Below are 15,559 nucleotides of genomic sequence, written 5' to 3' on the forward strand. Positions count from 1 at the left end.
CCATCACTGTAGGTACAACCCTGTTCATAGTCTGTCGCTGTGGGTACAACAGTGTACTGCTGTTGTTTATTTATGTCTCTTTCTTACTGAGTCTTAATCAGCATTAACCATTTTCTTTTAAAATTGAGAGCTTTTAGCTTCTTCTTGTGTATGTTGTATATATGTGTGAATACAAGCAATATCTTTATTTTACATAACTGATACTGTATTTTATACATGGCTACTTTTCTTTTTTTATTTATCACTTTTTCCCCTGTCACTAAAAGTTATTATGAACAGTAATTTTATTTCCTGAAAAATATTTGGAGTAGTGGAACTATCATTTTTATATAACACATCCTCCTATGTTTAAACTCACTCACAGGTTGGGTTGAGAAAAAGTTACGTTTGTTGATGACTCTAGTCGATCAGCTTAGACTGAATGTTCTCAGCATGCTGGCATATCAGCATGGATATAGAGGAAATAGAGGTTAGCTGTTGGTCCTTGTGGTTTTATAATATTTGAATCAGCTGTAATTCCGAAGTTTAAAAAAATCTCAGGTGCCATTATTTGAAGTGTTTTCACTTTTTTAGGGCAAACAAAAGTGATCAGAATAAAGTATTGCATTTAATTCATTTTCGTGTATGTAAGAGTTACTACATTACTTTTTTTTTAAATAGGAAAATTTATTGTAAAATCCCTTTCCACTTGGATACAAACTAAGAAATTTTCATGCCACTTTTGGCTTAAGTTCGACTTTGTGACTTTTCCCCCCTAATTTAAATGTTACTGATAGATGCTTGATGCAGGATAGATTTCGACTTCTCTGTTACTTTAGGGGATTTGTGATTTTGAAAGTCCTTTCTTTTGTTTAACTTAAGGATGACCAGATCATTAACTGGCTGTTAGAATTCCGTTCCTCCATCATGTACTTGACCAAAGAGTTTGAGCAGCTTATCAATATTCTATTGGTAAGTTCACCTTTTAGTTCACCAGCTAGTATGTGATTCAGTACTTTGAAAGTAGTATATTCTATGAGTAAAATGTTTCTTGCCTGTCTCTTCCTCCTACCTCTAGAGATTGCAGTGGTTGAACAGAAGTCACATGGTGGTAGAGGAGTATTTGGCTTTTCTTGGTAATCTTGTGTCAGCACAGACTGTCTTCCTTAGACCATGTCTCAGCATGATTGCTTCTCATTTTGTACCTCGTAAGTGGTTGCTCTTTGCTTGCTTCAATTTTTCATTTTTTAAATATCTCTATTAAAATACTACCTTCCCAGTACATGTTGGAGATTGTGCCTCCATTGAAGATTCCAGGATGCATATGAGCAGCACTTATGGCACGTCATTCTCTATGATGACCTCTGTAGAAGCATCCAGATTCGTTTGTTGCTATGATTTTTATGGGTTGTAACTTTCTGTAGTGAGCTTCTGACAAAATGTTAAAACTCAGGAATTCTTAGCTGTTTAGAAGCTATAGTTATGTTGCTCCCCCTGCCACTGCCCCCGACTGGAAATTTAATCTTTGTACTAAGTTTGGACAATGGAAAAATCGCTTTTTTCTGTAGCTGTTGGTTGTTTCAGTCAACCACAGAAGAATAATGTATTTTGTTTTTCCCTCAAAAGCCCGAGTGGTCATTAAGGAAGGTGACGTAGATGTCTCAGATTCTGACGATGAAGATGATAGTAAGTATAAAGAGGCTTAAAGCAAAGAACGCCTCCTGTGTGTTAGAGAATGCGTGCAGAATAATAAAGTGGCTGGTAGCTCCAGGACATATTCTAATACATAGACCGGAACAGATGGCAACCTTTGTTGGAATCATGTTGTATTTAGCATTAGCATGCAATCAGTTCACTTAAGACGTTTCTCATGTAATTAGTTTATTTAGTCTTCAATGATAGTTGGTAATGGAAGAAAATCATGAAACTGTTATTTTACTGTAAAATGATTCAGTTTTGGTTAGCAGGTGTTTTTAGCTTCAGGTATATAATTTTTCAATTTTCAGTTTTATTTTGATGCTCATACTCTTGCTTTTCGCCTTGTAGATCTTCCTGCAAATTTTGACACTTGTCACAGAGCTTTGCAAATAATAGCCAGATATGTTCCATCGTGAGTATACTTTTGTTACTTATTTTGAATCGTGGTATTTAAGTCTCAAGAAAATTGTAATCGATTAGTAGAAAATTACAAAGTGTTCATGGCATCAAAACTCAAGTTGTATGCTGCATGTTTTTGCATCCTGTTAATATAGCATTACAGTCTACAAAAAATGGCATTTCAGGGGCCGGCCCCATGGCATAGTGGTTAAGTTCACACACTCTGCTTTGGCGGCCCGGGGTTCGCAGGTTTGGATCCTGGGTGTGGTCCCAGCACTGCTCATCAAGCTATGCTGTGGTGGCGTCCCACATAAAATAAAGGAAGACTGGCACAGATGTTAGCTCAGTGACAGTCTTCCTCAAGCAGAAAGAGAAGGATTGGCAAAAGATGTTAGGGCCAATCTTCCTGACCAGAAAAAGAAACAGGCATTTCAGTTCTCTATTCATTGTCTTTAATTATTTTTCAAAACTTGTCTGCAAATTTTGTATAGTGGTTGGAACTTTGCTTTTATCTTCAACAGATACGCTATCCAAAAATTTTCAGTGAAAAACCCTTGTGTGTTTGTGTCATGCCATATGAAAAAAAAATTGCAGTTCTAAGAAAAGCTTTTAAGGTGTGTGGGTTTCTTTTGGAGGGGCGGACTTCAGGTTCCCTCTGTAAGTTTGTTATTTGCTAACTTAAAAAAAAAAAAATCCAAGTTTTTTCTCCTTTTTAAAATAATTGTGTGTGGTGGGAAATGTTTAGATTCTAAACTGGAGCTGTTGCTTTTGTAGAAAAAAGACTCTTCGTGTCCTTTAAATTTGCTGTTGGTACGAAAGTTACCAAGTTTATTTTCCCCTAAGTTAGTACAGATTTTCTCTGAAGCTGTGCATTTAAGTTCCAGTTGCTTGAGATAGAAGTTACCATTTGCTTCCTGTGTCTGTCTTTGCTCTTAGAATAGAAGTCTTACCTTCCAAGAAAGTCCAGTTAACATAGATTGGTTGATTTTCTTTTTTTAATAGGACACCGTGGTTTCTTATGCCAATACTGGTGGAAAAATTTCCCTTTGTTCGAAAATCAGAGAGAACATTGGTAAGAAATCTTTTCACGGGGAAAATAATGGAAAAGTTGCCTTGTGTGATTTAGTTTTAGGAGGCATTAGGTCTTTTTCTTGAAAGGTTTGTCTTCTAGATTTTAAACTCAAGACTAAGAATTTGACTCAAATTCCTTTCGTAGCATGTGACTGAGGATCCCCAGTGCCTTTTTCGCTTATTCCTATGTGCAAGTCAAGGGCAGAGTCCATTTCAGAAATATCTTGGGGCTGGCCCTGTGGCCGAATGGTTAAGTTCGCGCGCGCTCCACTCTGGCGGCCTGGGGTTTTGCTGGTTCAAATCCTGGGCGTGGGCATGGCACCACTCATCAGGCCATGCTGAGGCAGTGTCCCACATGCCACAACTAGAAGGACCCACAACTAAAAATATGCAACTAGGTACTGGGGGGATTTGGGGGGAAAAAAGGAAAAATAAAATCTTTAAAAACGTTAAAAAAAAGAAGAAATATCTTAATAGCCTTAATGTTTACATAGATAAAAACTACTAGAAGATAATAGTTCATCCGTTACCAATTATAAACGTGCCTTATTTGAACATGAAGGCAGAGAATTCTATAGATGAATTCTGCTTAAGTTTTTGTGTAATATTTAGATCATCTGTGTAGTTTTTGTTAATTAATACTGGTTCCCTTCTAAGTATAGATTGTTTTTTCCTAAGTAAGGTATTGCAAGTATTAAATAAGGAGTTAATGTTTTCCAGTGTTTGTGATAGTCTGCTTCAAGTGGGATGTTATAAACCATGTTATCTCTTATATTAATATGAGCGCAGAAATCCTCAGCAAAATGCCTGAAAACTCAATCTAGCAACAGATAAAAAGAATTATGCACCATGACCAGGTGAAGTGTATCCTAGGAATGCAAGGTTGCTTTAATACCTGAAAATCAATTAAGATAATGTACCATGTAATAGAATAAATGACAAAACCACACAGTCGTCTCAATAGATTTAGAAAAAGCGTTTGACAAACACCAAAACCTTTTCATGACAAAAACAGAAGGGGACTTTCTCAGCCTGTTAAAGGGCATCTGTGAGAAACTCGCAGCTGACAGCAGACTCAGTGGTGAAAGACTGAAAGTCTTCCCCCAACATAAGGAACAGCACAGGATATCTGCTTTTGCGGCTTTTGTTTAGTGTTGTACTAGAGGTTCTAGCCAGGGCAGTTAGGCAAGAAACAGAAAAGGTAATCAGATTGGAAAGGAAGAAATAAAACTCTCTCTCCTTGCAGATGACATAATCTTACATACAGAAAAATCCCAAGGAATCCACGAAAACTAATAAACGAGTTCACCATAGTTACAGGATGTAAGATCAATATAAAAAACCCCAGTTGTACAAGATGATTTAATGGGGAAAAGAATGGTGTTTTCAACAAATGATTGTGGTACAAGTGGATATCTACTTGCAAAGAATGAAATAGGGGGCCTGGCCCAGTGGCATAGTGGTTAAGTTTGCATGCTCTGCTTCGGCAGCCTTGGGGTAGGGTTTATAGGTTCGGATCCCAGGTGCGAACCTAGTGCCGCTTGTCAAGCCACACTGTGGTGGTGTCCAATACAAAATAGAGGAAGATTGGCACAGATGTTAGCTCAGCAACAGTCTTCCTCAAGCAAAAAGAGGAAGGTTGGCAACAGATGTTAACTCAGGGCTAATCTTCCTCACAGAAAACAAAACAAAGCAGAATGAAATAGAGCCCTTCCTCACACCACATACAAAAATAAACTCAAGTGATAAAAGGCCGAAATGTAAGAGCTGAAAAAAAAAACCTCTTAAAACATAGTTGAAAATTTTTGTGACTTGAAATTAGGCAACAGTTTGTAGATATGACACACGAAGCACAAACAGCCATAGAAGAAATAGATAAATTGGACTTCATAAAAGTTAAAGACTGTTGTGCTTCCTAGGACACCTTCAAGAAAGTGAAAAGATAACTCAAATAATGGGAGAAAATATTTATAAATCATATTGGATAAAGGATTGTATCTATAATATATAAAGAACTCTTAGTAACTCGATAATAGAAAGGTAAATAACCCAATTTAAAAGTGGGCAAAGGATCTGAATAGGTATTTCTTCAAAATAGATACACAGATGGCCAGTGAGCATGTGAAAAGCTCAACATCATTAGCCCTCAGGGAAATGCAAGGCCAAAGCATAGTGAGATTGCGCTTACACCCACTGGGATGGCTGTACTCAAAGAGACAGTAACAAGTGGTGCTGAGGACACGGAGAAATCAGAATCCTTGTATGTTGCTAGTGAGCATGTAAACTCGTAAATGGTGCAGCGCTTTGGAAAACAGTCTGGCAGGTCTTCAAAAAGGTTAAACATAGAGTTGCCCCATGACCTAGCATTTCTACTGCTGGGTATATACCCGAGAGAAATGGAAACACGTCCACACAAAAACTTTTACTTAAGTGTTCAAAACAGCCTTATTCATAACAGCCAAAGTATGGAAACAGCCAAATGTTTGTTGGCTGATGAATGAACAAAATGTGGTATGTCTGTGCAGTGGACCATTGTTCAGCAATGAAAAGGAATGGTTTACTTTGCCACAACATGAATGAACCTTGAAAAGATTATGCTAAAATGCCACATATTAGAAGATTCCACTTACATGAAATGTCTACAGTAGGCAAATTCATAGAGACAGAAAGTAGACTAGTGATTATCTAGGGTAGGGGGAGGTACACTACTAAAAGATACAGAGTTTAGGGTGATAAAAATGTTCTAAAATTGATCATGGTGATGGTTGCACAGCTTTGTGACTGTGCTAAAAACCATTAACCTGTACACTTCCAATGGGTAGATTTTATATGAATTAGATCTCAACAAACCTGTTTAAAGAAAACACTAAAGAAGTATGCAACTTACAAATTTAGTTTACTGGAGGTAATTAGAATAATTATACCAAACATTGTATGGATATAGGAACAGTATAGTTTTTATGTTGCTGAATAGTCTGTTTTTTCTATTTAAATAATTGAACTAAAGATTGTGTAATTGAGGTCTTGCTTACATAATTATGAAACATTTATTCTCTGTTGAAATGTTTATCTTTTTATGTTTTAGGAATGTTATGTTCATAACTTACTAAGAATTAGTGTGTATTTTCCAAACTTGAGGCATGAAATTCTAGAACTTGTTATTGAAAAGCTACTCAAGTTGGATGTAAGTATTTAATAATCTGGTTTTCTCCTTGATTTTCATTTATTAAGTATTTTAGTTATCATAGTATGTGCAATAATAGCAGCAATGGAAAAGAATCCACAATTCCACCTTTCGTTTATTTCTTTAAAGATTTCTTGAACTCCATTGACATGCTGGGGGTTATAGATAGTCCCATCCCTTGTGGTTGGGGAACAAAGCGTTAAGTAGATAGTCATACAAATGTGAAAGTGTGTTTACATTTTGGTGAATGCTGTGAATGGAAACACATGCATTATAATAAGCTAGGAAATCTGATGCAGACCGGAGTCAGGAAGGCCTTCCTAAGGAAGTGGTGTTGAGATTCTTTATACCTTTTTCTAAAGAGGCCTGCAACAAGGTGCAGTGGGAGCGAAAGAAAGTGGTGGCTCCTAGTGACAGTGTGGAGAAAGGGTGAACTGGTCCTTGAGACTGGGTTGGAAGTGGAGAAGTAGGGGGTAGAGGAAAGGAGTCTTTCAAAGGTAGCTGCCTGTGGAATAGAATCTTGGTGTTGCCGTTAACCACAATAAGAAAAGTGAGGAGGAAGTTGGAAGATGAGTTCCGTTTTGGACAGATTGAGGTGCAGGTGGGGAGCCAGATGGCAAATACCATGCAGCTGTAGCTGCAGGTGGGGGACTGAGACCAAACCTGTGGAATGATGCAGTTTAGGACAGGAGAGGAAGTGCATTCGCAAGTCGGAGGAAAACCACGAGTGTGGATACCCAGGGAGGATCTGGAAGAAGGAAGGGTTTGGTCAGCAGCATGAGATATTGCTGATGTCTTTAAGGAGGCTGAGCAGAGCAAAAGCACTTGCATTTGATGATTAGGAGGTAGTCTGTTATCGTGTCACTGTAGGGGGGAGACTGCGTTTCAGGAGAGCATGGATGGTTAGGAAGTGGGGCTGTTAGAGACCTCGGTGAGGGTTGGTGTTGTAAAGAGGGGATAAGGTGAGAGGCATGTTTTAGGATTGGGGTAGCTTGAGGTGTGTGGACTGAGGAGATGTGAGTTGATGGTGGAGAGCAGTGACGTGCTGTAGGGGAGAAGGATGCAGTGAGGCAGGCCGAGGAGGAGCTGGAGGTTGGGCAGGCTGGCACATGGCTCACTTGGAGCTACACCGCTGGCCAACTGCATACGTAATCTTTGTACAATCTTTCTCTGATACATACTTAAGGAACATGTTAGAGTACGTTTAGAAGGAAGGTCATGCACTGATAGTAAGAAAGACATGATGTGAATAGTATGTTAAAGATTTTCAAAGCATTATATACTAAAATAAATATTCAATAATTCAAATAGGGCTTGCACTTCATCTTTTTTCTGCTCAGTTCATTGATGATATGCTTCTTATACAACATGTATGTGAGTGTCTTGTGCGTAGTAAGAGATGGAATAAATGTTCAATTTGTTGAAACTATCACAGTTCTTACAGATTTTATGTAAGTATGTAGTAAAAGGGGCTTAAATAATAATCTTTTATGGGCCAGCCTGGTGGCGTAGTGGTTAAGTTCATGCACTCCACTTCGGCGGCCCAGCATTCGCCAGTTTGAATTCTGGGCACAGACGTATGTACCACTCATCAAGACATGCTGTGGCAGCATCCCACATACAATAGAGGAAGATTGGTACAGATGTTCGGTCAGCAACAATCTTCCTCAAGCAAAAAGAGGAAGATTGGCAACAGATGTTAGCTCAGGGCCAATCTTCCTCACCAGGAAAAAAAAAATCTTGTAAATTCCTTCATAACTCAAATCAATTTAAGGTTTGCACTATAATCGTGTATTGTGTTATGGTGCTATATAGGTCGCTAATCTGGACACCTTTAAAGTTTGTTTATCAGATGAATTTCCAGTCCCCAAATAGCATAGTAGTATTTTAAATGCTTTTATTCTTTTTTTTCTCTTTGTTATAATGTAGGTGAATGCATCCCGGCAGGATATTGAAGATGCTGAGGAAACAGCAGCTCAAACTGGTAGTGGGACAGATGCCACAGAAGGACTGTTTAACATGGTCAGCATTTATTACTGAAAACAGACATCAACATATGCAGAGGGTGGAAGAGACAGCTAATGACTTCTCATCTTTTTCAAAGCTTTGGGTTAAAATAGTTCAGCAAATCTGAAATGATTTCTTAACTGAGTAGTTTGCTGCTTTGTTCCTTTCTGCCTAGTAGAGTTGGTTTATTTCCAAGGCTTTGAATTTGGGTTCGGTGAAGTATGTTTCACTTTTATTCTTAGAAGTTAAGATGTTTTCGTAAACCACATATTGTGTGTGAGGGAGTGACAAATAGGAGACCATACCAGTTTAGTTTCTGTATTTTACAAGTTGTATACCTTAACGCAGTATTTCTCTACCCGGGGCCATGTCTTAAGTTGGGTTCCCTGGGAGGAGAGCCCAAGATGGAAATCCAGGTGCCCTTGAGACAGAGGGTGTGAGGAAGCAGGAACGGGCAGGGGAAGGACTAAGCGGGAGTTTGGTGTCAGTTGGAAAGTAGCTACGGCCTGATCCTACCAGGGACTCTGGAGCATCAGTTGCGCCGTGAGTTGGAGTCGGTCCCAGCTTGAGCCCAGGGAGGTGGCCTCTTGTGACGCCTTGTTAGTCAGTCATTGGTTCTGGGGGTTGGGGCTGGTTGGAATGCAGGGGCAGTTCTGGCTCCTGTTCTGCTGAGGGCAGTGCTCTGGACGAGAGGGGCAGCTGTGAGCTGTTGGGAGCCGACACAGCAGCTGGGGATGGGTACCCTGTCCTGGCCAGGGGGGCCTGGCACCAACAGTGCCCACCACCCTCTAAGGGGATCAGAATGGGAACCCGAGGCTGGGGCTCTCAGTCTCTGCTTTGAACTCCACAGGTGCTTCTGATTCACACCTTTGGTTGAGGCCCCTGCCTGGAAAGGCATCTGTGTATTCTCTTTGTTTTATCTTTTAAAGGAAATAATTACCTCTGAGAGTTTTCCCACCAAACTCCTTTTACTAAATTTTTAATGTCAGTTTTTACTTTTGTCTTCAAAGGATGAAGACGAAGAAGCTGAGCATGAAACAAAGGCTGATCCTGAAAGGCTTGATCAGATGGTGCATCCTGTAGCCGAGCGCCTGGACATCCTGCTGTCTCTGCTTCTGTCCTACATCAAGGATGTCTGCTATGTAGATGGTAACGCTCTATAAGCGTCACTGTGGCTTCTGTTTGTTGAACACCACAGTGCACCTGACTGTGCTGGGCATTTTCATACATCATCTAGTACTGAGAGAAACCCTGTAAAAATCACTACTTTGGGTCGAAGGAAAAAAAGGTTTGGAGAGATCAAGTTACTTGCCCATGTGGCAGCTCGGAAATGGCGGGACTGGGATTCAGGTTCAGTTGTTGGTGGAGTTTGGCCAGTTTTAGCCGGAGATCAAATGACGCTCAAGTTGTTCAAGACATTGAAGAAGGCGTAGTAGACGTTGACATGGTGCTGGGTGTTGTTACTGACTTTAGAAGGGCTTGGTCCTGTGGTTGTGCCAAGTCTTGGTACTGTAGTGAACAGATTGACGTGCTGCCCTCATGGGACTTCCGGTCTAGAGGCTTTGCCATGAAAACACAGATTTTTTTCCATTCACATTGCTAAGATTTAAAAATGGAACTCAGCCATTCAGAATAATAGAACTTAATTCTGAGTTGACTGTGTTACTATTTTAACTTTTTTGCTGTTATAAAAACACTACATGTTGATTAGAGAAAATTTGGAAATTACAGGAAAGGATAAAAAAGACAGTTGAAATGGCCACATTCCTCCTCTTCAGCAAATCATTATTAGCATTTTGATATGTTTTTTCTTTTCTGTTAGTATTACTGTGTGAGTATGGTTTTCAGTGGACTTGGGGGTCACACTATGCGTAGTGTTTCATATTCTTCCCCCTTCACCTATTGTGAACATTTTCTCCTACCATTTGCTTTTCTTCTAAAATAGTTGTTATTGATCATATGGATTTAACTGGTCTCATTTTTTTCCTCCCTTTTTTTGCCATTATAAATGGCAATGTAATGAACATCCTTGTGCACTCATCTTCAGTTATTTCCTTGTGGTAAATTCCTAGCAGTAGAATTAGTGGATCAAAGGGCTTCTGCTGCGTGAATTATAAAATTGTCCTTTAGAAGAGTTCCTGTTTATGGCATTACAGGTGAGGGCCTGCGTCCTGGCCAGTGCTGGATTATTATACTTAAAAAGTAAGATCTCTGCAAAATGAAAATGACATTTAATCCTATCTCAATGGAGGATGTCGTTTCTTAATGGTATTTTTCTTTTTAAGAATTTGGTAAATGAAACTGGTAGCTTAAAAATAATGTATTTATAAAACTGAAGTGCCACATTTTCTCTGTAGGTAAGATTGATAACAACAAAACAAAGGATTTATATCGAGATCTCATAACCATTTTTGACAAACTCCTCTTGCCCACCCACGCCTCCTGCCACGTACAGTTTTTCATGTTTTACCTCTGTAGCTTTAAACTGGTGAGTATGTCGTTAACGTTAGCTTAGCCCATTTCGTTCTTGCCCACAACTTTCCCTTAAAAACTGGGAGCGGGGAGAGTATATCAGGGAGACCAGGAGGTCTTTCTTTTTCTTGAGCTCGTTTTACTAGTGCCCCTAATGAAATGCGTGTCCTTCTCAACTGGTGGAAGGAGCAGTGCCCATTGCTGCTGCCCGTGGGCTCAGCCAGGCGCTCTGAGAACGTCATCCTGCGTTTGGTCCGCTAGGTGGTGCCCTTCCCTTTAATTCAGGCCTTTGTCTTAAAATCTCCTATGGGATAGTTAACTGTTTATTTCCTTTATTTTCTCTCAGTTGATCCTAAGTAGCCCAAACCAACTTTTTAATCCAGAGTTTTAAAACTTTAGGCTTTGGCTTTCTATTTTGAAAGAAAAAAAAATGCAGAAGACTCTTCTCCTTTGCGATGATTTCTAGAACAGTCAGGCGTGTGTTGCTCGTGGGTAAGAAGGTTAGACTCCGTCTGCCCCAAAGTGTGTGTGACCAGCTTTGGAAAAGAGCTTCTTTGAGAAGTTGGAGGTTGTGTCCTTCGTTAAAAGCCTAGTCGGTTTTCCATGCTTAGCACAATTAGTCAAACACCACCCATGCTTTAATCTCTATTTCTGTTTCTGGTTAAGCTCAATACGTGCAGTCAAGGACTGGAAGGACACTTTGCACTCAGAGGGGCTGCAGAAGGGGTTCCCGTGTGAGTGGATTATCACTGGTTTCCGGTTCTGGCTCAGCCTCGGAATCACTTGCAGAGCTTTTAAAATAGGGGTTCCAAAGCCCTGTCACGAGCCTCCTGTGTTTGTGGGCGTGGTTTTGATGCTCTGCTAGTTTCAGCATCCATCGGATTATTTAACCGTGGGGGATGCCTTTTGTTTGTTTTTTTATTTTTATTTTTGAGGAAGATTAGCCCTGAGCTAACATCCATGCCCAACCTCCCCCACTTTGTATGTGGGATGCCTGCCACAGCATGGCTTGCCAAGTGGTGCCATGTCCACACCCAGGATCCAAACCTTCGAACCCTGGGCCACTGAAGCAGAACGTGCGAACTTAACTGCTGCGCCACTGGGCCGGCCCCCACCTTTTGTTTTTAATATTATCGTCTCAAGGTATTTTAAAAATAAGAACCAGGATAACTGTATTCATTATTTATCTAGCAGGAGAACTAAGATACTAGAACTTTCCCATATTGGTGGGTTAAAATCTTAGGAGGATTCTGGTAGCCAGGATATCTTAAGCATTAAAAAAGATCAGACCGACACCTTCTCTTTTTATAGGGATTTGCAGAAGCGTTTTTGGAACATCTCTGGAAAAAATTGCAAGATCCAAATAATCCTGCCATCATCAGGCAAGCTGCTGGAAATTATATTGGAAGCTTTTTGGCAAGAGCTAAATTTGTTCCTCTTATGTAAGTAACCTAATTTTTCAAGTGCTTTTTCATATCTTGCTTTAAAAAGATTATAGCATTGTCTCAAGTCAGAGAAGTATCTGCCTCATTTTTTTGGTCTGTCTTTAAAGTGAAAAAAATCTGTTCCCCTACCCTGTGCAAGATGTTTATATTTCCAAGAGGCAATTTCAGAATAATACGTCTCCCTTTTTAGATAGAAGACCTCACAGGCAAAGCTTTTGTCTTCTGTTTAGTTGCACTTGAACATGAAGATCTGTTTGTCTTCGTGGATAGTGTAGTGTTGTATACTCTTTTGGTTCTTTTTATAGGTTTGTCATTTTTCATTTGCATTCTGAATCAATTGTATCTGTTAAAGCTGAAGAAAAACCCTTTTAAAGGTAATAGAAAGATCTGTCTAGGAGGCCAGCTCTGGGCCTATTTCTTCGTGATCCATGAAGATCTCTTTGGGCAAGGATCTGTTAAAAACCCTTCCCCAGCAACTAAAAGCTGTCTGGCGGTTCTGTCCTAAATGGCTGACCGCAGGACTTCATCAGATCCCCTTAGGAATGAAGTCAGCCAGACCGTCTTCTCTTGTGGGGTCTTGGTGCCTTGTTCTTTGGTCATATCCCCCTGAGAGGGCTGGGAGGCCATCAGAGAAGCTGAGGAGGAGAAACTGTCCTTCATCCCTTGGGACTTCAGGCATTCTTGGGGGCCACCTGTTCCTAGAAGGCCTGTGTGCCCCACTCTGTCATTGGTAGGCTGTCTGCCCACCCGCCCGTCTCTTTCCTTCCTCGCTTTGCTTCCGCTCTGTGCCCACGGGTAATATATAAAGAAGCCTGTGGACTGACTTTGCCTCATTTGTAGTGAGAGGCAGTTGTGTGTTTTTGTCACTCTAATTTTTTATGAAGCAAGTAAAATTGACTTGAATTTTTCTTTCCTCTAGCACGGTAAAGTCATGCCTAGATCTTTTGGTTAACTGGCTGCACATATACCTTAATAACCAGGATTCGGGAACAAAGGCGTTTTGTGATGTCGCTCTCCACGGACCATTTTATTCAGCCTGCCAAGCTGTGTTCTACACTTTTGTGTTTAGGCACAAGCAGCTTTTAAGTGGAAACCTGAAGGAAGGTCAGTGATGTGGGGTTGGTGCGTGTGAACTGGATTTTCCTTGAGTACAGGTTACCCTTTAGAATGGAGACTCATTACCTTTTTGAGAATTTGATGAAAACTATGGATTCAGAAAACTGCACGTGCACTCAAACTTACAAATACTTTCAAGCAGGTCATAGTCCCCTAAAAACCCCCCGAGCCTCCTATTTAACCTTGCTGGATTGGACTTTGAGAGCCTCCGCTTGGAAGGGTGGCATTTGAAAGTGTGAAGGTGCTCTTCAGAGGTGTGGCTGAGCACTGTGTGGTGCCAGCGCCGTCTGTGCTCAGAGCTCCCTGTGTGCCCTTTCTTGTCCTTGGAAGAGCCTGGTGAGGGCAGGTGTCATTCCCACTTTACAGATGATACCAAAGCACCGGGAAGTAATTTGTTGGCAAGATTAGAGACTGAAGCCAGGTGAGGATGACTCTAGAGCTTGTGATCCTAACACTTAGCTCCTTTCTCTAAAGTCTTGGGTTTATTTACTGGTTTTCAGTTTTGCTAGTTTCGCGGAGTTGTTTATAATTTACATCTACCAAAGGAAGCTTGTTTATTAGGTTAGTGTATTTTAGTTGAAGATAATCCCCAAGAACAGCCTCAGTTAAGTCAATTTAAATTGTTTATTTTCATGAATAATTCAAATTTTCATGAAATAATTCAAAGGCTATTTCCTCTGAACCAGTGTTCTCAACCTCTGCACTGACATTTTGGGCTGGATAATCCTTTGTTTGGGGGGCTGTTCTGTGCATTGAAGGATGGTTAGCAGCATCCCTTACCCTCTCCCCACCCTCTGTTGTGACAACTAAAACTGTCTCCAGACACTGCCTAGTGTCTTCTCAGGGTCAAAATCAGCACACCTCTACACTGAAATTTGTATATGTTGCAATATATGTATTTACTGTATCCCATATATTTCTAGAAAGATGTGGGGCTTAAAATTAGTTGTATGCACTGGTGGTAGGACAGGGTCTCATCACAAGATAAGTAAAGTCTCTGCTGTTCTTTGTATAAATGAAGGGTAAGAGTCTTGCTTGTTTAAAGAGGATACGTTTCTTGTAAGCATCCCATTTTTAGTCACGTTTATCAAAATGCACATCAGAGAATCTCCTTTTAAGAAAATATATTTAAAAACAAATTATTCTGCTTTCCTCTTAAAATAAGTATGGTGTCTTTTACTAATACAGGAGAGAATTATATTTATTAGTTTCAGGACAGTTGTGTCTAATTTTTCCTTCTACCCCTATAGTTTCCTTGTAAAAAAAGTGAAATACAAACAACTAACGTGCACTTGACAAAGATGCTCGACTTCACTGATCATTTAAGACGTGCAAGTGTTCCTTGCATATAGACGTGCATAGCACGAATATATATTTGGAATTCAGGAGGGTGACACTCCACACCATACAGTTCCTGCCTCTAGGGAACGGGCGCTCCCTCTGTTGCCTGAGCTTCTTGATAATGATTTCATGAGCCTTAGCTGAAGTCAGATCATATGGCCTTGGTTCTTCTCTGTAAATTTAGCATATGCTGAGCTTACGTGTATCTGAATTCCAAATTCCTACCCAAGCTTATAGCCCACTAGGAGTGTGCACTTACTTCCTGGTCTTTAAGGAGGAAAAACTGTTGTCTTTAGAAAAGCTGGCTTAGTCATAAACGAATGCGGCTAAGTGACATTCTTCTGGCTCTACGTTGTGTGACCACCTACTCATTTAAAGCATTTCTGCAAATAACTTTTTAAAATCTTTTTTAATGAGTGAAATAATCTGTGCTTTAAAAAGAGATCTTAGGCTGTTACGTTTGTACATTTTAAAAGTCCTTTGTTTTTTAATCAAAGGTTTGCGGTATCTTCAAAGTCTGAATTTTGAACGCATAGTAATGAGTCAGCTAAATCCTCTGAAGATTTGCCTGCCCTCCGTAGTTAACTTTTTCGCCGCAATCACAAGGTAGGTTATTTGTGCTTTATTGATGGAAGTTATTTAAAAGTAAATTTATGTTAATGTTAGTATTGTAGAATTCCATTAAATTTCTGTAATATTAATCAAGAAAATAAACAACAATAAAATGCTTAAAAACAAATAACTCAGTACTTGCAGGAAACACTGCATGAAGCTGTTGATTTTATCCTTTGGTGACACCGGAAATTGCTGTTACTTTTCATCCCAAGAGGGAGGCCTGGGGACATTG

At 40.0% G+C, this 15,559-nt stretch overlaps 1 protein-coding gene across 1 annotated transcript in view; it reads left to right on the plus strand.

Annotated features, from left to right (window-relative positions):
* RRN3 (RRN3 homolog, RNA polymerase I transcription factor) overlaps nucleotides 1–15,559 on the plus strand; it is a 28,010-nt gene that overhangs the window by 5,984 nt on the left and 6,467 nt on the right. Inside the window, exons 4-15 of the mRNA XM_046666931.1 lie at nucleotides 862–951; nucleotides 1,058–1,187; nucleotides 1,606–1,665; nucleotides 2,026–2,089; nucleotides 3,079–3,148; nucleotides 6,233–6,331; nucleotides 8,261–8,353; nucleotides 9,349–9,487; nucleotides 10,696–10,826; nucleotides 12,122–12,252; nucleotides 13,175–13,359; nucleotides 15,210–15,318. Coding sequence (XP_046522887.1) covers nucleotides 862–951; nucleotides 1,058–1,187; nucleotides 1,606–1,665; nucleotides 2,026–2,089; nucleotides 3,079–3,148; nucleotides 6,233–6,331; nucleotides 8,261–8,353; nucleotides 9,349–9,487; nucleotides 10,696–10,826; nucleotides 12,122–12,252; nucleotides 13,175–13,359; nucleotides 15,210–15,318 — 1,301 coding nt within the window. The remainder of the gene's footprint in view (nucleotides 1–861; nucleotides 952–1,057; nucleotides 1,188–1,605; nucleotides 1,666–2,025; nucleotides 2,090–3,078; nucleotides 3,149–6,232; nucleotides 6,332–8,260; nucleotides 8,354–9,348; nucleotides 9,488–10,695; nucleotides 10,827–12,121; nucleotides 12,253–13,174; nucleotides 13,360–15,209; nucleotides 15,319–15,559) is intronic.

The sequence above is a fragment of the Equus quagga genome, chromosome 7, assembly GCF_021613505.1.
Source record: "Equus quagga isolate Etosha38 chromosome 7, UCLA_HA_Equagga_1.0, whole genome shotgun sequence".
Taxonomy (NCBI): domain Eukaryota; kingdom Metazoa; phylum Chordata; class Mammalia; order Perissodactyla; family Equidae; genus Equus; species Equus quagga.